Consider the following 23308-nt stretch of genomic DNA (forward strand, 5'->3'; position numbering starts at 1 on the left):
GTACCTAGAATAGATTACAAGGACAAATTTTCCAGCAGTTTTCCAGTTGTCTTTCTCCCTTTTAACAGATGTGCTGTTGTTGCACAGTCCTTGGGAGTCAGGCTTGCTTCAACTACTGTATATGCTAAAGGGCTTTTTGGATAAAAAACTCTTCTGTTTTCTTCCACCAATTTTTGTACCAGTAACTCCCACCCCAACTGCTGTAGTTCAGAAGAACTGAAACATGTAGCAGGAGGGCATTAAGGTACCAGACACACTGAAGTTTTCTAATGCCTCAGTTTTAAGGGTGATGAACCTGTAGGATTTAAATTCCTTGCTGTCATATTTGCTCTTAGTTCAAGCTATGTTTAGTTACAAGGAAAAAAGTATTTATTTACAGAATACAGAACAAATATCACAGTTTCTAATGACAAGGCAGTATTGACGTTTCTTGAATTCAGGTGAAACTTGTTCAAATGTCTGGGTGGGTTAAGAGAGTAACCTGTATATCCCACCCCATCCTGTGCCATAAATGGTTATATTTTTTCCCCTGAAAACATGACAAACATCTTACATGAATAAATCAACTTTATTTAAATAAAATTACAGGTGCATCTTGTCTACTAAAAACTACCATATAGTTTTTCAAAGGCTCTAATATTCAAAAATAATTTAAATTTTCTTGAGAGCAGCTACCTTTTTCTGAGTGGTGTTTGTAAACTTGTTAAACTTCCCTCCCCTCATTCGACTCAAACAATATCTGTTGCTAATGAAATGATGGAGGCTGTACCTTTTTCACTGTAATAGCTCCCACACTGTTCCTGGGAGTCTCTTTTGAACATGGATTGAGAAGAACGGGTCAGGTGTCCTATGTAGCAAAAACTCACCCTGAAATAGGGTGTTTCTTTTCTTTGTGGCACCATAAATACATCAGGCACAAAACCCCACTATGACACTCACTTTACGTGTACTCTAAGTATTATAAATTAAATTCACGAGCCTACTGTTTCTTTGAGACTTCAGTATCTGTTTTCCCTTGCATTTCTTCAAGTTTAGTAATTCAATGCCACCTTCTCTAACGCAAAGAAAAGAGAAAAACTCAACAAAGCGGAGGGACCAGATCCTACAACTCTCATTCATCTACCACAGTCCAGCTCTGCATTCCCTTAAGAGCATGTGGAAATATTTGAATAACAGAAGAAACACCCATTTGCAGCACCAAACCTGACAAACTGGCACTATTTGAACAGAATTTGTTGTCCTGCACTAGCATGTGTCTGAAAAAAATCACAAAATAAAATTTTTTAGAAGGAGTTGTGAAGGGGAGAGGCTGTTTTCTGGCACGACCACCTTGCCATGGCCACCTTACTGCTGATGGATATGTAAAATGGCCACCAGCATGCATCCCACGTCAGTCCTCTGGAAAACAGAGCTGTGCCACAAGTTGCCCATGCCAGTCATTCAAAAGACATATTTAGAGTCAGACTGATGCTTTGAAAGTGTGCCCCTTAGGGGCAGTGTGCTTTTGTACATCATTTTCTGATGTCTTTTACCACGTGCCAGTTATTTCTCTTTTCTTGAAGTTGGAGTGCATTCCATGGAGCACTGGGAAGAACATCCTGCTTTTCACTAGATCAAGACTCAGTTTTAATGGAGAAAATTAATGCAATTAAAACTAGTATTATTTTTTAATTCACTTGCTGCTGTGGATAGTTGGGCATGAAGCTTCTCTGAAAGGAACATCTGCCTCCCCTTCCCGCTCAGCTCACTGTGCAGCACTGTGCAGACTGCCTGGTGACTGCAGGGGTGACACAGGGAAAAGGATGCAAAACCATCTTATCCTGCCCACAGATCAGCATTATCCACTCCCGACCCAGGTTCTGGGTCACATGTCTGCTCTGAATCCTGCAGAAAACCACCAAACTTCACCAAAAGAAAGGAAATAACTTTGGGAAAGAAAGTTTCCTTCAGCTGCTGCCTGACTGAACATCTCTCAGCCTTTCTGGAAAAAAAAAAAGTTGCTCCAGAAGCCAAGGGAAGACAGAGTCATTCTCACTGCCTTACAAAGTCAAATGATAGCAAAAAGACAGGACTGTCTAGGCATAAGAATGAACAACTGCAGTGACTTTTGATCATCACACACCTCTTTGGTCCTCCTACTGATCTTGGTAGTGTCTCTGTAGGAGTGAACACATTACACATTCTTCAAGGAACCTTGAATGAGTTCGCAGTGAGAAGTTCTTTCTGTTTAACATAAAACCCCAAGCAAATGGAAGATTCTGGGGTTTTTATCTTGTTCTACTGCTTTCCAGGTCTGCACAGTTATTTATGCACAGTTACTTGCAGGGCAATAAACATGCATATTTGAACACCCTAATTATGGAAACTTGAAAGTATGTTCAGTGGCGACTGAAAAACATTTTGCTTAGCTTTTAATAAGGCAACATGCAGACTTCATTGTGCCACCTCATACACTCCAAGTCAGTCTAATATTAGTTGGATTTTCTTTGAAGCATGTAATAAGCAAGGTACTAGTGCAACCACTGCAAATTGATACCAAGCTTACCCTCCAAAAACAAAGGTGTAACTGTGTAGATGTAGACATCATAGGGGAATGATAATTGCATAGCAAGTTGTAGTAATGAATGAATAAGATGGCAAAAAAATGTAAAAACGAGGTTATCAGCCTAATAGTTGAGCGAGTAAGGTAGTCAAGCCATATTCATACTAAATTTCATCTTCTGACTCATGATCTCGTTCACATGTTTTCAGTAAACCCATTTCCATGGATTGGGACCGTTTAACCTTTGAACGAACTGCCCTGGAAACAACAACAAAAAAAAGTTGTCAATAATAACACAAAGGCTCATCTGACCATTTTTACGTGTTTGACTCTTGCATCTCATTAGTGAGTTAGGATATGACTTCAAGCAGAATCCGGGCAGAATTTAACCACAGGCCTTGGTTGTAGATACCTTTATGCTGGTACGAGTGACTACTGTACAATGCAAGCATTTACATGGCATTCAAGGCCAGGTTGGATTGGGCTTTGAGAAACCTGGTCTAGTGCAAGGTGTTCCTGCCCATGGTAGGGGAGTTTGAACTACATGATCTTTAAGGTCCCTTCCAACTCATTGTATGATTAGTAAGTGTTGTCTTTAATGATACCACCTGACTGTACTGCTGGTAAGAGCTTGTTCCTATGCACCTAAGAGCACCTTAAGCAAACCTCAGTGTACCATCTAGAAAGTTCGGTGCTGTGCAGGCACAAGACCAGTAGCTGTGTTCACTCGGCAGAGTACTATAAAGCTGTGAGAAAGAGTGAGTCTGGCCAACCTACCCTTGGAGGGGAACTCTGCTCAGCGTGGCCAGTCTCATCTGAGGCCTCGTCTGGTGCTGCAGCAGCCACTGTTCCCAGCATCAGAAGGGATGTAGGATTGCTGCCACTTTCTCAACAACTGCCATCCTTTACACAGCAAACCAGTTAGCCAGCCTTGACTGTCAGTGCCTTTCGGACTGAGATCCAAAAAGAACTGGCATCTCAGTGCAAAGCAACTCTGTAAGACCTACATATGGCCAAAGCATGACTAAATAGGGTTATTAAGATGGTAGGGGTAAAAGTAAGGGGTGAGAAGCACGTTTAGGACAGTGCAGGCAAAGGCTTGGTAAGGTCCTGTGGGCAGAAGGTGATCCCACTTTCTGATGACCTCATGGCAGAATCAGGCTCATTGTTACAGCCAAATTAACACTGCAGTTGGGTGGCAAGGAAAAGGGCTAACTTTAGACATTAGGGGTTGAAACTGGCTAGTGAAAAGAAATCAGGTCTGATCACAGGAAATTTTTACCAAGGAATCATATATAATAATCTTCAAAGTTAAGTCATGAAGCCTGCTGACCAAGCCATTTGAAATTAGTAGAGATGAGCACCGAGAGAAAAGATGCTGCAGGAAAAAGAAGTCTCTCCTACTTCTAACTTCATAAGCACTTACAAATGTGAAAGACTGTTAGAGCTCATTTTATGTGAGAAGTATTATGCTGTCAGAGCATAGGAATGTTTTCCTCCTTTCTTCTGAAGCAATGATTCATGTGGTTTTCATTGATTAGTAATATCTATTTTTATTTTATCTTGCAAGACAATTAATTTCTGTATAGAAACCTTTTGATTTGTCAGTAAAACTTTTCTAAAATAAAGCTCCTGCTAGACTAAATAGAGAGGTCACCAAAGTTTTAGTGTTTCAAGTAACTTACCAGCTGACAATTGTGTAATTCACTGCAAGTATAAGAAAAGCAAAGGCATAATGCCAGCAATAGCACATGGTCAAGAACATCATATTAGTATGATCTGTCTGATTCCACTCTGGGCTCCCATTTGGAGGATAAAGCACAAAGCCAATCTGTAATAAAATAAAAGATATTTAGCACATGTGATTTGATGTGTATCCTATGACATATATCATGCTTTATGCTACCCATCACAAGGCAGATATTTAATTTTCTTATAGTGCTGCTTATTTCTGTGTTTATTATTAAAAACAGTTTTTTAATCACTCTCAGTCACTCTCAGATGCAATGAATCACTTTACACAGTTCTGTGCAGAAATGCCTTTGAAGATGCAGAGCCAGTCCCAGAGACCCACTGCTCTTGCCCAGAAAATTAAGGACCCTGCCCAACGACCCACCCCTGCACAAATCACAATTATGTACTGTAAGGAGAGGGGCTGGTGCTCAGCTATGTGTGCTCTGAACTGCAAGCACCTCACCAACCAGAAAACCTGCCCAGCCACTTGCACTGATTCAGTTCTTCCCAACAGTATCTGGGAATGTGTTATATGGTCGAGAAGATGAATAATGAACGAATAAATAAAGGCGAGCCACAAGTCTATTCCTTCTGGGCTATCCAGGGAAAAAGTCAGGTTTGAAATTACATAAAAATGGGGCTTCCTCATCCAAGACTATAAGTTCTTGTATTTCTGTGTGAAATACATAGCTGATTTTTTCATTCAGAGCTGGGAAAGATCAAATTCCGATTAGTGAATAAGATGGGGAAACTATTAATTCTATGGCTACACAGTGGTCTGTAGCACAAGCACCAGTCCTCTGTACTGTCTAATACTCTTCAAAGTCATCACTCAGCAGTTTAGTTGAGAATTTAGAAGCTGGGAGGAGGAGAGGAAGGAGGAGGGGAGTGGATTTTGCATTTCCATGAAGAGAATTCAATGAATGAGGGTGTTGATGATGCAGAAAGAAAGTCCCTTTACCTTTTACAAATATCCCATGCTGCAGCCAGTGTGTGGTTTTCAGTCACACAGATGGTTGAAGTCTGATGTGGGTGTGAAAAAAGCCACACTTAAATCTCTTGTATTTTTAGTTCTTCAGTTTTTTTACTTTGAAACAAAACCCCCATTGTCTCTAGAGCTAAAGAAATAATCTGTTCTAAAATTAGACTAGGCAGACAACAAAGAATAAATGGTTGCATCTATTCCTCTTATGCAAAGCTTCTTAAATCACCAAAGAAAAGTTTACAAACAAGAAATAAAACAGCAAGTGCTGCAGCACTACATTCCTGAGTTCACTTATAGAAAAATACAACCTACTCAAAGGTCTGTCTTCTTGCCAGAGCAAGCATTTAAATATTTGATTTGGTGCTGAATGTCCAGTTCTCCTAAGGAACAGCAAACGTTTTTATTCATCATGTCTGGCCAGCATATAAAAAAGGGAAGCCAGTCTAGACAAGTTGGAAAGAAAAACTGTTGGAGTGACCTCAGTTCTCCACTATAAGATGAAACACACATCATCACTAGTGCTCTTATTTCTTTGTTACAAGAACATTGTTACAAGAAAAAAATTGTCTCAGCAATTCGTTGAATCTCTCTCTTGTTCTTATAGCAAAGAAAGGGTCGATATGTATTAGTTGAATAGAATCACAAGGAACTGAGGGCATGGAAGCTACATTTTGAAGAGTCCTTTCAGGAGCCACATCCCTGAAATATCAAAGTTTTGGCTGTTATTTTTTCTGCTCAGTTCCCAGAGCACCAGAAAAACAGGAGGCTTTCTATCCCCCAGTGTCTTAACATGGGTCGGTAGCTTAAGTACCTTTTGAGCCAGGCAACGTCAAGGAGGCCTTTGCCTCACCTGTTCAGTACTCCTGGGCATCTATTCACTCACTGCTCCAGCAGCTGACCGTGGAGACTCTCTTTGTAAAGAACAGCATGTATTTCCATGCTCTAAAATCACTGCCATTTGGCTGGCCAATCTGGAACAGGATGTTAAAGGGATCAGAGATAACTACATCATGTTAATGACTGTAGTAAGGGAGTGCTCAAGAAAATCACTTTAGCTTTTTTATTGATTCAAATAAAAGGCACTAGAAGTAAAAGGGCTTCTTCTTCTTCTGTAAAATGGATATGAGAAATACTTTTATCTCTTTAAAGGAACATTAAGACTGCATTGTGTTACGCAGTCAAGTCTTTTGAGGTCTGTGTTTAAAAGGCATATATATTACCTGTGAAACATCTGCAAAGGGTTAAATGACTAATTTTGGTGAGGAAGAAATTCCTAAGGCAGAAAAGTGACCTACCTGCCAGAACCAGCTGCCTTGTAATATGCAGAGGCTTGTACGGAGCATTTCTAGCACAATACTGCCACGGAAGAAAACTTCCAAAAATACGCAGGCAGCAGCTCCAAAGATAGCAAATAGCAGTAACTGATGAACATGAACATCCAGCATGGCTCTCCCGTGAAGATGGTAGCAGAAGAGAAAACCTGGAATAAATTGTGATCAGTTTAAGATCTTTTCTTCCCTTGTAATCTCCCTGCATTTGCTTTTAGAAAACAGTGAAACTTTGGCATCTCTTTTACGACAGTATAACCTTCACTCACATTGCTTTAGCAAACAAGTTGTTCACCATGCCAGTACACACACTGGAGCACGTGCCTGAGCTATCGAGCACTTACCTGAAACACGCTTGTACTGCTATTTTCATAACATTTCTGTTACTGTCTGAGCCAGTTAGGAAAGCACAGATACACCTTTACAGTGTGTGATCATGATCTGGGCTGCAGTGCAGACAAACCCTCAGCAGTCTAAGGAGAGCCAAGACTGACCTATTTTGATCTCTTTTAAGAGTTATACACCCAGCTCCTGTAGGCTTATTCTCTAAGGTGGGTTTGAGATTCCCAGACCAAAGACCAATACCCATCCACAAGATTCATGCCCATCTCTGCAGGGAGAGGTAAACTGACCTTCAATAAAGACTGCTAAGGAAAGCATCATCCTGTCCATGGCTGCTGGCAGTGCATTGGTCCCATGCGCCACGATGTCAACCAACCCCGAAATGCCATAGAAGAGGTACATGGTGGCATGTTGCCAGTTCATCAAGTGATCCCAGTGCTTTTTCTCATAGTTATACAACTTCAGATGAGGTCCATCAGGAACAAACTGCTCAGCCACCATTCCTGTGCATGAAACAAGAAATACAACCATTTGTGCTGGTGCTTAAGGTATAGACTGATGATAAGTCTTTATACAAACAATGTATCCTCATACAGCATAATGCCACTAACTTTTGGGGTTAGTCTGGTTGTTCTGGGTGATTGCTATGTTTTGCTCCCTTCTACCCAGTTCATCCATTCCCAATAAAATTTTAACATGTTGTCCCAAGTCAGAGGAAACCAGACTTCATCTCTGCTCCTGGTGGAACTATTTGCATCTTGCAGTTTCCAGCAGTGAAAATGAAAACAACTATTCTGTGCTGCTTTTTCTTCTTTTAAACAATTGCTATTGCAGAGGTCCTCTGGCTGAATTTTTCAGCTGCCTTTCCCAGTGGTTCAAATATAACACATGCTGAAGTCTCCAAAAGGAAGATTACCATATCAGTACCCTGCCACATGCAGGATGACAGAGTTCAGACACTTAATTCAAAGGGGATTTTTCCTCTAAAGCCATAAAGGGAAACCCCTCCACCATGCACAGTTATTAAAGGTCCCGTGATAATGTACACTGAGTTAATATTTGAGTCACTGCTTCACTCTCTCCCTTACCTTGGCCCCTCAATGTTTTGCTAACCAGCTGCAGTACTCCAGCAAGTGGAAAGCTGCTTTTAGATCCTTTATATGATCCACAAAGTTTACAAAGAATTTAAAATTTGTCATGTTTTTAAAACATTAAAGCTAGTTATGTTGTTTATAAAGCATGGGCCAGCATCCTGCTGTATAGGCAGATATGCTGCAGAGCAAATGCAGTGTATTTCCACCTTTATTTCAAGTTTTCCTAACATGGCAACAGCAGGTTTTACTCCCTCTGCTGCCTTTACTGTTTATCTTTGCCAAGTGTTCTTGTCCACATTTTTTATTAGAGGTGAAATTACCATATGTTAAATTAATAGCTTTTTGTTTCAGAGAGAAAATAAAACTACTAGATGAATGTTTTAGCTGCCCAACTACCTCTAGACACAGACTGGGAGATTTGTAGAAAAGATGTCCACACTCCCACCTCAAAATGAATGCTAGTATTCAGATTTTTAATCATTTTTTAAGGCAAATCAAAATTTATACTGTAGACACAACATCCCTTCAGCGCTTATGTATCTTAACTGATTCAACTCCCAGAGAAGGAAAAGCAAGAACAAGATTTTGTCACAGCCTGCATCTTGATTAGATACCAGGCAACTCTAAGCATCTAAAGAAGAGTAGATAAATAGAATATAAAAGTCTAAAAATATTTAAATATATTTTTCAACTTGACAGCCACAGGTGCTGAGCTCCCCAGGTCCCCTGTTGTTTAACTTACTTACTCTCTAAAAGTAAATTGCTAACATACAGCCTGCTGGAATGTGAAGAAGAACTAGGCACTTCCAGTCAGCTGCACAGCTCTTACAACCATCCCTGTGGGTTTGTACCCAGGCCTGGACAAAACAGAAGGAGAAACAGCTCCCCCCCACACACACCACACCTCATTGCCACACTCCTGCAGCAATAAAGTCTGGAGCTCCGTCTTTCTTTGTGAATGTTTTCAGTTTTGAATGACATTAATGAAAAATCATCTGCATAATTTACATAATTTATCAATAACTCATTGGACACTGAGTCACCATCTGAGATGACTGGATTCAAAATAGAAAAGCCATGCCCTCACAGTCTGGTGCTCCCAGTCTGCATGTGAGAGCCCCTTGCCTAAATATCTTATCTCCCTCCCTGAAGTAGTGAACAGGATATGAACACTGAGATGGACCACCTGTGCAGCAGTCAGGAGGCCTCTAAGAAGCTCCATAAGAGCACCAGGGATGGAAACTATGTTAAAGACATAATTGTGTTATTAATAGCAGCAGCCCCACCACTCTGCAGGGGTTAAAGGACAAAATACCAAAACACGAGATCTGTTTTATCAGAGAACAAAATTTAAAGAAAAAAGTGTTAAAAAGCACAACTTCTTCGTTGTCTGCCCTGAGTCCTCCTTACTTACCAATGAGGGCAAAGACGGCTTTGATGATCCCCTCAACAAACTCCAGGCGCTGAAATCCTGCCCTGGAGCCAAGGTAGCAAGCGTTCTTGTTTTTTCGACAGGCGTACTTCAGTGGATACTTCACGGACCACCATAAGCCAAAAAGAAGAAAAAAGCTTCCAGGGAGGGCATGCCCTTTGAAATTGCCCATGGTTTTCTGCTAGGCAACACCTGAAGGAGGAACAAATGCACACCAATTATGGGAATAGTGGGAGAATTCCGTGGGTTATAATTTTAAAGTATCTCCTTGCGTAGATCAAAAGACTGTCACTGAATGAAGCACTCACACTTTATTTAAAAATAAATGTGTGTACTTATCTCCCCTGGCTGTTCAAAACACCCAGCCAGCCAGTCTCCCCAGTTTCATAGCTTTGCAGAACAAGAGTCAGACACCCAACTGCAGAGCAGCTGACCTGAAATGCAGAGCTGGCAGTTGGCCAGTTAAGGGTAGAAAAAGCCATAGCACACCATGTCTTGCTGTTGAAGTTGTACTAGCGAAGGAGAGAACACGAATATTCACTATGTGGTTCTTTCATCCTTACAGAGGGTTTTATGTTTTTTTCCTCCACAAAGGGAAACCAAGACAATACCTGACTGAAGAAAAAATGAATTGTATACACTTCTGATTGGTATCTATTAACTAGTAAATTGTATTTTGTATTTCAATCCAGTTGTCTTGTTTTGATTTACAAACATCAAGAAATTTTGAATATTTGATAGGCAAATTATGTACCCACAACTGGAAACATATTATTGAGTACATAAAGTGCACTGAATGGTAATGTTATTAGTTGGTCAGGATTATACAGTCCTTTAAAAGAAGTGCCATTAATAAAAACTAGTAATTCTGGTCCTAATCCCAACTTTTAGGATAGTTGAACAAATAATTTCTTAATTAAAATTATTAAAATAATTTATTAATTAAAATTAAAATGATTCTTCTAACATTAAATGGCAACTTTTCTTTAAGTTATTATAAAATATGTTGTTGTGCATCATGGCCCGTAGGCACACTAAATCTTTGCATGGGTAACAATCAAGAACAACCACTTTAGAAGGATTGCCTGTCTGTACTTCCTGTTATTACTGTTGCTGACCTAAAAATTTAAACACTGCACTACACTGGAGACATCTGGTTAAGAATGGAACATGGAGGCTCTGGTATATTTTTCTTTTTCGTAAGTATTTCCTATGGTCAGCTCTGCATAAGAAGTTTTAAACTGTGGCTTGTGGGCCACAGAGTACTTGCATCTGGTTCACGTAATGCTGTCTAGTCACGTAGCATGAGCCCTCCCCTATTTCTGGAGGCTAAATTCCACTGAAAGCATTAATTTTATTTTCATTTCTTTAGGAAGAGAAACTTTTCCACATGTCCAGGTCCTGGAGCTGCCATAAGAATATTTGAACTGCATGAGGAGAGGTGACCTACGTAGCCACAAAGGAGAAGAAAAAAAAACAAGGATAGCATGAGGCAGGCTGTGATTTAAACAGGAATCCTGAAGAGGGTCCTGTGCCCCCTGACTGTCCCTCTTCCAGAGCTGATCTTTCCCACTGTAAGGGCTTCAGAGGGAGAGAGGTGAGCTTTAAAATTTTCCCTGGATAAAACTCTGCTTATCTGATTTCTAGGGAAGCACTGGACAAGTACACATAAAGAGAACCGTGATCCTGGTTGCCTCATGGATATTTCCAGTGTTGGCATCTGTGTATGGAAGCCTGGAAGGAGAGCATGCCCCGAGCTCAGGAAAGCAGCACCTGCCAGTTGTGGGGCAGCCAAAGGGGGCATGAGGAATATGTTTAGGAATGAAACATAAAGGACTCCCATTCGGGATTCCTGCTGTATGGGGAAGGGATTCAGCATGTCACTTGTCTCCTATCAAGAAGAAAAGCAAAGATGCCATGCCCAGAGCTGCTGTGGGGAATTTTGGCTCACTGGGCATCCAGCCAACCCCTCAGGTCAGAGCAGCAGAGGCCATGAGGAGGAGCAAGTGGTGGCAGACCCAGTAGGCAGCTCTCAGCACAGGACCCCAGGAACCAGGGTGATGGTGACCACCCCCATCTCCACACACAAAATGCTGAATTAAGCTCTGAACCTCCCTGGGGTTGAGCACGTTAGTGGTGCCAAATCATCCTGCTTGTGAGCTGAGCATCTCTGATCCCGGCCCAGGGTGGGCTGGGCAGGGCAGGAGAAGGAGGTGGCAGCCAAGGGTCAGCAGAGCCTTTCTCTGCCTCCTCTGCCTCCCCTACCACTCTTAAAGTTCCTCTGAGTTGAGACCTGTGTGTTTTATTTGCAGCTGGGGAAAGCACTGCTCACTCTGTAGCAGCCTACAGCAGAGTTGGGCTCTCAGTGGTGAGTTCGGGGGCTCAGACCCATAGGTTAGACCCAGCCCCTGCTATCTCAAAGAAGAGGTACTTCATTTTGGGACATCTCTAGTTCAAAGAGTCTGACCAGCTCACACATCACTGCCAGTACTCACTGCACCATTGTTTGCCTCCATAAAGGCAGTACTAACAGTTTTAGATAGGGGCCTAAACTTTGCTTTAACCTTTAAAGTACTTCTTTTGCTTTTCAAATCTTATTTTCTGGTTCTTTTAAAATGTGCTGAAAGGCATTGCTGTCTTTTCAGACACATTGTTTTTTTTCTCTTCTTTGAATGAAAGGCAGAGGGGAGGAGTGGAGAGTGGCCTTTCCTCACTATATGTCTGATTTCACCAAACACCATTCACTAGAAAGATTTTATTAATTAGAGATTTTATTATTCGCCACAGGTACAGAGCACTCTGAATGGAACCCATATCAAAGCAAGATACTGGATTAAAAATGTAAATTAAACCTACGAAAAGCTTCCCTCTAGGAGAGTACAGCTGCAGTAAGAGTGAAATGAAAAATAGTGTGTTGATGTCATTTGTAGTGCATGGTATACAAAACTTCAAAAGTAATTCTCAATCTGTAAATTCACACCTGGGTTACCTAGAGCTTTAATCAATGGAGGATTTTCCTGCACTAAATCTGGGTAAACTATCAAGATACTCTTTTTAAACTATTTTTTGCCTTTCAAAATAAGGGAAAAGATGAAAAGGAACAGATTGATACAGCAACTACTGTTGCTGCACATCCAATATAAACAAAACAGAACCAGAAATGTTGATTTTTGCTATAAGCCATGCAATCACATATCATTAGCTTTAGAAACTGTAAACTTCAGTTTGAGTTCATTGAAAGATGTTGGGGGTTATTTGTAGGATTTCTCTAGAAGGACACACATCAGATCTGCCAGCCAGCTGTTGTGTCAGACCTTTGGAATGCTGCATCTCAACACAGTTGGTTTCAGAAAGGAGTTATATAACTTACACTTTAATAAATAATAATCCTTAATAAACTTGAAAACTTAATGACCGAGGTTGCCTCAAATCAATTATATTTCCCAATTCATGAATTTTCTCTTTTCAGGCCCAAGAGTTTATTTTGGTGAGTCTAGAAGTCACCTGCCACCACTCAGTTTTGATGTGACTGAGTTTTGCCTGCAAGTAAGCTGGGGGATATTGCATGATTTGGAGGCTTAGTATGACACTGAGAACATGGTGAGGTTAAGCAGAAACACCTCAGCAGAAGGATCACTGTGGGATCAGGAGGTTAATCTGGGAGGTGGGAGGTAGAGGTGCAATGGGAGGTGAAAGGAGAGGAGGACATTGAGAGACCAACAAAATTCCTGAGGTTGCCCCACAGCTGTGTGCCATGAGGCTTGGCCCCAAAGCCACTCAGGCATACTAGGTGTCACATGCATCCCTGCAGCTGGTGACCTGCTTCCCCAACCTCAGCCCTGTCCAAATCCTGTTCCTAACCCTGCCAGTCAAAACCAAGGGTACTGATGCCTACAAAAGGCATGTAGGCAGCTGGCATCACCCGGCCACAGCCCCCACACTGGATGACAGGGTTTGGCTTTCCAGCCAAAGTACACAGACTCCTTGATCACTGCTGATAAAATCATCACTGTTATCTGCTGTGTGCATCCCCAGGATCCCTGCAGGCTTCTCCTGTCTCCACCCTCAAGTCTCACCACTCAGGACCCTTCCATCACTACCAACAAGCGGCCATGGGGTCGCAGCAGCCAGGGCATCAGCAAAGTTTGGACTCTGGCAAAGCAAATTTTGGAGTCTAGCTGGGGGAAGCTCCCCCTCTGCCAGCCGGCAGGGCTGCAACTCCAGGGAGCATGCCCAGGAACCAGACAAGGCATTTGTTCCAGCCTGATTCAGGCTTTTCACAGAAAGTACCCCTTGAAACCCTGCTCTCAGGAGAGTGTGGGGCATGCCAGGAAAGGAGGTTGCTGTCAGAGTTCAAGGGCTTGAATTGCCCCAACCAGCCTCACCCAGGACCCCTTCCTGGAACCTCTGCTTAGGGGCCCGTGGTCACAGGGAAACTGGAGAAAAAGTAATTAGGCACAATTATGGCAATAAACTCAATTGTTGAGGTAGTTTATAAATTTTAAGTACTAGTCAATGTTTCTGCAGCTGATTGGAATAAAGAGCAAGAATATTTTATAGCTACCTGTGAATGTGAGATGGTTTTTTTTCATGTATGAGAGCTCCAAGCATAGTTTTTCTTGCAGTAATCACAGACAGCTCTGCGTGATTCAGGCTTTCCCAGTGATTTGAAAGCTGCATGGTATTGCAAAAGTGTTTTTACACCCGAATTTGCCAAGCCAATACAGGCTGCTGACAATTGCATACAAATTCCCAATGTAGCTGTAATGCTTTTTTACCTGGCATATTCATCCCTCTGTTCAGGCTACTCCTTGAGGTCAGAAGGTAACATGGGATTCCACTGGCAAAAAGGGAATGAGCAAAGGCAGTTTCCAAGTGAGCATTCAAGAAAAGGTGTGCATTTTTGTGGGTATTAAGAGCTGCCTTTTTAGCCTGAAAATTACCTCACACTATCAGAACCATGAAAGGTTGGCAAGAAATAGACTTAGATGGTTGATTTAAACATCTTCTGACTTTTTTGGGAGGGATGTTTCATAACATTTGCCAGTTTGATTCCTGATCTCTTAAGACCACTCTTGTGCAGACTAAGGCAAGACTTGCGAGTGGTATGGAGAAACTAGATATACCACCTGGTTACTCAGAAGGCTTCTCAATTGCTTCTGGAAGAACTAGATTAATTTCCCTTTTATCCCCTTTTCCCTTTAAAGAACAACCAGGGGTTTAGGCAGCACAACCTGTAAGGCATGGGGACACAAGCTGATCCAGAACTTGCCCTGCAGCAGGCAGCTTCCTTTCCCTGCACATTTTCCTGCTACAGGAGTATGCCTGGCAATTTCCTGTGTCTATCAAGCCCTGGGGGATGTTACCCAGGACTATCAAACTGAAATGTGGATCTTTTTCCAGAAATGACACAAGTTATGAAGCCACAAATTCACTCTGCTGCAATGCTCTCATTTCTGCTACAGAACCATCTAACAACAAAAGTTAAACCCAAAGATTAAACAGTAGCAATTTTTTCTTCCATATGCTAGATTAGGAAACAGTGATTGGGAGTTTATAATATGTAATATGAAATGTTTATTTATCCATATCAGCCACAGGAATGGATTGTGATATCAGTGAGAATGATGCACCCAGATAAGAGCAGGAAAAACATCTGTAGGCATTTCCTAATCAGTGCACAAGCTGTGATCATACAGCTTCTACCAAAAAATGGAAACCAGCAAAGCTGAAATGCATCTAAGAAAAACAAAATCACACACAAGCTTAATTCAGTACCAAAGTTTCCTACTTGCAGTTAAATACCTATTCAAGAGACAAATGACTTTTATCCTGCAGCCATTATATTGTAAACATCACAGACAGCCATGGGGATCTGAAAAACTGTCTGCTGTAACTCCTTTGTTCACTAAATGCAGTACTGATTTCATACCATAACTAAAAGCATTTCAGCAATTACAGCCCCATGTTTACAGATGAGATCACTGATCTAGTGTTAAGGAAATACTCAGCTGGCACCTGTAGCTCCTTTAGAACTAAAGTGGAACAAAGTATTGTGTATACTAATGAAAGCAGGACACAAGACTTCTTGAAATGCTAAAAAATGACAGTACAGCCTTGATATTTTTGGCTTAAGGATGTGGGAGATAAAGATTTTCAGTCAAAAAAAAATGTCATGAATAGGTGTCTCTGAAGCCTGTAAGAGAAGAATTCAACCCTTGATAGAATCTTCAGGCCTAGAAGACAGGGATGAAAACCAAAAATCCCAAAGAGGTAATGATCAGAAATCCATTTGCTGACCTTAAAAAGGGTGGACTCCAAGATACAATCTCTCACAGTGACAAGTTTGGGCCCACAGCTTGAACTACTCTATTCTTTTCAGTGTCTTGCAACTGTCAGAGACTCTTCCTTCCCAGATACTTGTCCTTGTCAGCCTTCTGAGTGCTCCTCACTATGTTTTTCATCTCTTGTGACCCTCAGTTTTCTGGCTTTCTTCTCCATTCTCTGTGCATCTGCTCATTCTGTTCCTGCTCCCATAGCTGAGCTGGCTATCTCTAGGGGTTATCCAGGGACAAAAACACTACATAATAATCTTACCATTGGCTCTTGATATCTGAGCAGCTGCTAGTCTGTGGATATGAAATTTTTGGTCTTCAGGACTGCCAAATTCGAGTCTTTTATTCAGATCACCACAAGTTCAAAAAACACAGACACACAAAAAATAAATCTTGTAATTGCATGGGATACATAAAAGAGTCATTTTTTCCCATGAAAGTTTCATAGTTCTTTTATTGGCCATAAACCCTGGTATTTCCTAGCACTGCCTGAAATAAAGGATAAAATAGTATGGGTATGTGAGTAAACTATTGCAGGTATGAGAGTGCTACCTCCTGTGGGAGTATGTTTGGCTTCAGCCACCACAGTCATTTCCCTGCCCACAGTGGGGTGCCTCCTGTGGGGTGACCTTCCACCTGTCCCCCATTCAGAGGGGCAGTTTCCTTCCCCACAGAGGGCCACTGCAGTCCTCCAAGTGAGGTGCTATGATGCAGGGCTCCTCCCAACCTAATAGACTCGAACTAGTCTTTGACTGTGTGTGGCAGTGGCAGAGCACTGCTGGACAGACGTCATGAGGAAGGACGTGCTGTGACATTCCACTGCAGTGCTGTGGGAGCTCTTCACTAACATCTGAGACTGTCTCCCCTTTCCAGTCCAACGAGCAATGGGCTCAGCTGAAGCTCTTAGTGCTTCCTGATTTTAACCTAAATTGTGCCAGCTGGTTAAATTCCTATACCTGCTCTCTTTCTAAAGTCAATTCCTTTTGTCACAGAATCACAAAATCATGAAATCACAGAATGGTTAGGGTTGAAAGAGACCTCTGGAGGTCATCTAGTCTAAGCCCCCTGTTAAAGCAGGTTCCCCTAGAGCATGTTACACAGGATCATGTCCAGGCAAGTTTTGAATACCTACAGAGAAGGGGACACCACAACCTCTTTGGGCAGCCTGTTCCTGTGCTCTGCCACCTGCACAGTAAAGAAGTTTTCCTCATATTCAGATGGAACTTCCTGTGTTTCATTTTGTGTCCATTGTCCCTTGTCCTGTTGCTGGGCACCGCTGAAAAGAGTCTGGCCTCATCCTCTTGACACTGGCCCTTAAGATATTTGTACATATTGATGGGATCACTTTTCAGTTGTCTCTTCTCCAGGCTATACAGGCCCAACTCCCTCAGCTTTTCCTCATAAGAAAGATGCTTCAGCCTACTAATCTTCACTGTAGCCCTCTGCTGGACCCTCTTCAGTAGTTCCTTGTCTTTCTTAATCTGCAGAGCCTAGAACTGGACACAGCACTGCAGATGTGGCCTCACCAGGGCAGAGTAGTGAGGGAGGATCACTTATCATCTTTAAAACAGTCGGAGTCACTTCAATGAACAACCTCTGCAGAACCCTAGATATTCCTGAGGTTCCATGGTAAAGCACAGGTCACACTGCCATTAGGAAGATTGCTCCATGGATACACCACAAACCCTACTTTTATAGGGTGTAATCCCTGGGTCCTCTTTGTCATTCCAGTTGTGTTCACTTACATGTTCTCTGCTTCCTAGCAGAGGAAAGGCTTCCTAGACTCGGAAAACGTCAAGAGAGCAAAAGTTTGATATATCAACTGATGATTTAGACATCAAAGCCCTGCTCTGGAGAGGAAATGAAATAAAACATGGTTTGGTTTCTGTTGGCGTCCCTTTTATAGACCTCCTCCTACAGCATTTTAACAACACAACTGAGGTTTCAGTGGAATGATTGCATAAGACAGCAAAGCTGACAGGACCACTAGACTATGGAAAATATTTGTAATAAATCCTAATGACCACTTAGGCTGTGAAAGATTCTACATTTGACACCTACAGAGCTCTTTACAGACTGTAAGAAGTTGCTGCAATTGCTATTTATGTTTCCAAATCAATTGCTATTTATGTTTCCAAATACTTCTTGAAGACAAGAAGATGGCACCCAAAAAAAAAGAGGGGGAGTCTACGGAGAAAACTTAATGTTTGAGTGGTCTTAAATGGTGTTTTTCACCAGCAAGGAAGCCAGATATAAAAGAAAAACATGATTAACGCTGTGCTTAGAGCAGGATAGGTCTTCAGGAATAAAGGACAAGGCTTGCCAACCTCAATATAATTTATAATTCTTTGGTTTCATGGGTTGTTCTCCTAATGTAAGTGCCAGTGACTGTGGAGAAAAGGCATTAAGATTTCTCTTCATTATGTACCAGATATCGCAGTGACTAAAGCCTTTGAATGAGAAACTGGAATATTACAGAGAAGATTCTTGTTTTAAAGAATCACCAAACACTAACAAAATAAGGTAAGCACAAGTGTCAGACTGTGCTGTGCGTATTACTAAGCTTTCATCTTAAGGACAGTCTCAAGTCAACAAAAACGGGAAGGGAGCTCATCTCAACAAACACAAGAGCATTAATAAGTCTTTGATGCTGTTCATAGGAAGGACTCATTTTTCTTACTGAAAAACTACAAATAGGCTCCATTAGCCAATGTGACGCTCTTAACAGCTCATACTTGGGCAACAAGCAGATGACACTTGAAAGACCTGAACTTCGCTTCTCCTGTCCCCTGCAAGGGAGAAGACTGGAAACCAGGGGCATATGTGTCCTGAATATTTCTTGCAGTGGGACTCTGTGCTGCATTTTGCTGTCTCCTCCTGCTGAGATCCAGCCGCTTGTTCCTGAATCTCCGCTTTCTGAAGTTATTCCATTAACTGATTCATAACCTTCAACCATCCTGTCTGTCTGTGGAGTACAGTTAAGTAGTATGAGCCTCAGGGCAAACAAAGGGACTGAAAATAAATGTTTAAATCTCGTGGATTTGGATGCTCTAACAAATTATATGAGTGTTTGGGGCTTGCAAAATTGTGCTGTGATAAGAAGAAAAAAAAAATATAAAAAGCTTTCTTGTCAGTAATTTCCACAAAACCATGCAACAGAGTAGGTGCAATTTGCACCTAAAGCTTTGCCTTGGCCAACTTGCTTTCGCACCTTGAAGTTTTTCTGCAGCCTTTTCTGTCAAGATCAGGGGGCCTGACATTACTGCCCAAGGATGAACAAATGCACTGCCTCTACCAAATACAGGTTGAGGGAAACACATTATCTACAGCAGAAAGCTGTGTAGATCAGGAAAAAAAAAATAAAAAGAGAAACACTAATGAATAAATGGAAGCATTGGCAAGGCAATCTGTAACACTGATAGTAGCTGGGAGAAATGGCTGGCTGACTTAGCCCAACCAGAAGAAACAAAATGCATCCGAGAAACAGGTATAGCTTCTTTCATGGGATCACCTCATACTAAGTTGGAATCAGCTCCTGCTAATACAACACTAGCAGAAGCTGTAGTCTTCCATGATGCAAGGCTATAGCAGCAGCAGCTTCAGTTCCTGCAACCCCTCCGACAACATAATTAACAGAGGGAGCAAGACTAATGCTATGGAGTAAGAGCTTTGAAATTCAATCAGACCAGCAGATGCAGCAAGGGGCTGTATCCCCTCCCAAAACCACTGGTGTTACAGACACTACACCGTGTGTCTTAGAAATGTCTCAAGCACAAGGTCATATGGAGCAGAAGTTTTAGGAATTTTTGCTTGGATAGCATTAAAATGTTGTAGCAGGCCTAATTTAGGCACAAATGGATTAGAAGAGGCGATACTCTTCTCTTTACTTCCTGGAGCAAAAAGCAGTGCCACGACCAAAGGTCTGGCTCATGCTGCATGATAGGACTGGACAGCCACAGTAGAGTGGTACCCCGCTTAAAACTAAGATATTTCAAAACCAGTGTTGAATTATTTGTAATTCCTGAGTTTAGGAGCTTAAAAGAGATGATCAAAATTACTACTACTGCCAACTTCAAGTTGCATGGGCATCTTTGGTCACATCTAAGAAATAGAGCAGGAGTCAGCTGACAGGAGTTTTGACACTGAGAAATCTTGGTTCATGTATGTCTTCAGACTGAAAACAAGGGGCCCATTTTTGTGCTGCTGCACTGGCCATTTGCTGTACTGACTAAAATGATCTTTCCAGGCGGATTTGTGTGCAAGAAAAGAGTAAACAGCAGTTTGCCTAAACACAGGCATAATTATTCCAGCCACTTCTCAAGGTTCATTTGAGTTTTCTTCTCCAGCAGTTAGATCTACCCACACTCTCCACAACTGAGAGAAATCTGTTTGGTTTGCCCAGCTCCATTTGTAAAGAGAAAAATACAGGAAAAGCCACATAAGCATCATAGGCAACCCTGAAAAGCAGCAAAAGACATCTGAGCAAAATTCTGAAAGGTAACTCCAGAGTTCATGACAAATTTGCATCTAAAATGGATATTGAATACATTCCTTTTATAAAGTAGTTACAGTGACTTACAGTACAACAGATGCCATAATCTAAAGAGGTCTACAGAAACAGCAATATAAGGTGATGCAAACAGTGTTATATATACCCGAGGAATGACACATCCTAAATATGTAAATGAATAGTAATTTTCAAGTACTCAAGTTTAAAATGGAAGAAGCATAAATACTTTGGTCTTAAGTACTTCAGTTCCTAAACTCTTCAGAAAGTCCCTTATCAAAAAGATGATTATTTTTTGATACCATATCAAGTCTTAAGTGTTATTAGGAGAGTAGAATATGATTTATTGCTGGAAAATTGAAACAAAATGGAAAATATGAGGGGATGGAAAGTGTTTTTCTGAGGGTTATTCTGTTTCGAAATAGAATAAAGAGGCCAAGATAATCTTAGGGTTTCTCTCATACAATAAGTAGTCATGGTTACATTTAAATTCTCTTGATTTTGCCTGGAAATTCAAGTTTGGATGTACATCTCCATTTGAAACATCCAAGAGGAAGGGAGAGAAAAAAAAATCACGCAAGAAACTTAAAACTAAACCGAACACTTCATCTCCCCTTTGTTCAACGATACAGAACCTCGCCTGCAAAACCTCTTGCTCATGGGGTAAAATACTCCGGATGCCTGCAAGGGCCACGCTCGCATTTTAACACCAGCAACCCTCGCGAAAGCGATTGCTGATTGAAAAGTCCCGTCCGCGCTCTTTACCTCAGGAGTGCCCCCCGCGGACCGAGTTAAGGCGAACATCGAGTAGTTGTCCTTTCACCGGGGAATAGCCGACACCCCCCAGCCCTGCCCCGCCGCCGCCCGTCCTGCCTTCCCCCTGGCCCTTCCCGCAGCCGGGGACACGGAGCGCCGGGCTGCCCTTACCTGTGCCGCCCCAACAGCCCCTTCCTCCGCTTTCCCGCGCCCCTCCTCCCTGGGGTTTCGCTGCCGGCCCGGGCAGCCCCTCGGCGCCGGGACCCTCCAGCTGCGGCCGCCGGGAGATGCGCCGCGGCCGCTCCAGATGTTTGCGGCGCGGCCGCCCAGATGTTCCCCTGGCGGCCACGCGGGGGGCGGGCGGTTTCCTCCCCGCCTGGCCGGGAAGGACCCAGAGCAGAGCCAAATAAAAGGGGCTCGGGAAAAGCGAGGCTTCCGCGGGATCCTGCGCTGCCCACCCCCCCATCATGCCCCGCTTTCCAGGAAAAGCGGTCGGGAGCGGGTAGGGCTGGCGCGGGGCTGGCCGGGGGCAGTGGCTCCCGCTAGCCCAGGCAGGAGAGGAAACGTAAGAGAAGTAGGAAAAGTAGAGAGATTTTCTGACATACAAACCCTCCTTTGATCCCTTCATAAAACAGAGGCCTTTTTTTATTTACACACACACACGGTTTTCTCCATGAAAATGAGCACCCATGGCTCTAGTTCCTGTAATTTGGCAGGAATGTATGGCACAGCCCTGAATCCAAAAGAAGAATGTCTAAAAATAAAATTTAAAGGATGAAAACATGGTTTTATTTGCAAATGTCATCCTGCAGTAAACGGTGTTACAGACATTACTGGATCATTCACAATATAACAAAAGGCATCTTACCCTGCAACACCTCTATTACAACAGACAACAGATAACACCAATGAAAGCCTCAAATATGGAAAAATCCTCCTCTGAGGAATTTGCCAGGAAGTTGTGATAATCGGGTTTTGAAGCTCTGTTTAAACTATACCAGGAGCCCCCTGACCCTTTCCACCCGTCAGCATCAAGGTCTTGTGTTGCCAACCTCCCTTGTGATTGTTGGAGTAGCCAAGCCAAAGTGCAGCTCTCCCCACTAGCCAGTCATAACTTGGACTGAATTCTGAGCCATCCCCTTCAAGCCCCCTAATTTAAGATTTCTGCTTTTGATGTCCCAAAAACTTTCTCTCTTTGGGAAACTTGTGGATGAAATCAACTCCATGTAAAGATTACAACTTTTGCACTCTCACCTTCTCACACAGCTCCATCCATGCCTGCTCTTTAGTATAAAGTGACACGTTCACTATCAGATAAACAACACACTAGCAAATACTCCTCAGCCTCTGGCAAGCAGATGCCTTTGCAGGTTGGGTGATGTAATGAGTACAGAGAAAAAGGCAATTAGTATTTTCCAGAAGGACCACCTCTCTGTAAACATTCTTTCAGAAACCCAGCCTCTATGGCAGCTGCTCCCCTTTCCTGGTCTGAGTGACTTGCATCTTTTTTTCAATGGCAGACTGCATCCCACATCAAGACGTTAATTCCTACATAATGGATATCCTTCTCTTGCAGAAGAGTTTTCAGCTAGACTGAGCTGAATCACTAAGTGATACTGACAATTGTAATTACCTCTATTTACCACTGGCTTGATAGGTTTATCTTGGCAGTGGAGACAATCACTTCCTGGGACTTCTCATTTCCACCCATACTTAAGATGGCCTAAAAGTCATTCTAAGTAACAATCAGTGTTGCCAATGTAAAAAACTCCAATTAGAATCCCCAAAACCCTACAGGGATTCTGCTCTTCCGTGAGGACTATTGCAGTGTGCATTAAAGTAACCACAGAGAACTGTGTGCATAGAATATTCTATAAAACTGCTAGGGACTACAGAAATAACAAAGCATCTTTAGCAGTTTTTTACCTAAGATCAACAAGAGTCCAAGACTACCACCACATTCAGTCAAGTTCAGACATTCCTTCATTTTCATCTTCCTGTTTTTACCTTATTCCAAAGTTAGGAAATTAATTCACCACACTTCCAAATTTAGGATACATGCTTGACACATGGGCAGGCAATTGAGCCCTTCTGTAGCTGGAGGAACAGAGCATCCAAATAAAGCATTTGTTTGATTGTTCACTGCTGATATTGAGCATTGCACATGAAGCAAGGCATTAAAATATCTTTTCATGGCTAAGCCTAAATGCTGTGAGATGAATCTGCAGGTAGTGCTTGAATTGCTTTCCCCAG

The 23308-nt window shown here is 42.2% G+C and overlaps 1 protein-coding gene across 2 annotated transcripts; it reads right to left on the reverse strand.

Moving 5' to 3' along the window:
• Window positions 1–549: 549 nt before the first annotated feature.
• On the reverse strand, window positions 550–21496 carry TMEM45A (transmembrane protein 45A). 2 transcript variants are annotated; one of them, XR_010428029.1, is made up of 7 exons: window positions 21227–21496; window positions 9440–9649; window positions 7222–7434; window positions 6557–6741; window positions 5238–5299; window positions 4228–4373; window positions 550–2800 (listed from the first exon to the last, which is right to left on the reverse strand). XR_010428029.1 is itself a non-coding variant. In XM_064644274.1 (6 exons), the coding sequence occupies exons 2-6, from the start codon at window positions 9627–9629 to the stop codon at window positions 2707–2709; spliced, it is 828 nt and encodes a 275-aa protein (XP_064500344.1). In that variant the 5' UTR covers window positions 9630–9649; window positions 21227–21491; the 3' UTR covers window positions 550–2706. The 2 variants fall into 2 exon arrangements, 1 of the variants encoding a protein (XP_064500344.1); XM_064644274.1 differs by lacking the exon at window positions 5238–5299 and having other exon boundaries at window positions 21227–21491.
• Between the last annotated feature and the right edge of the window lie 1812 nt (window positions 21497–23308).

The sequence above is a fragment of the Pseudopipra pipra genome, chromosome 2 (genome assembly GCF_036250125.1).
Source record: "Pseudopipra pipra isolate bDixPip1 chromosome 2, bDixPip1.hap1, whole genome shotgun sequence".
NCBI lineage: Eukaryota > Metazoa > Chordata > Aves > Passeriformes > Pipridae > Pseudopipra > Pseudopipra pipra.

Coding starts and splice junctions, on each gene's coding strand:
- TMEM45A (XM_064644274.1), bottom strand. CDS start 9,629: ATGGGCAATTTCAAAGGGCATGCCCTCCCTGGAAGCTTTTTTCTTCTT. Junction 4,374..6,556: donor AAGGCAGCTGGTTCTGGCAG/GTAGGTCACTTT, acceptor ATTTTATTACAG/ATTGGCTTTGTGCTTTATCC. Junction 2,801..4,227: donor AATTACACAATTGTCAGCTG/GTAAGTTACTTG, acceptor TGTTGTTTCCAG/GGCAGTTCGTTCAAAGGTTA.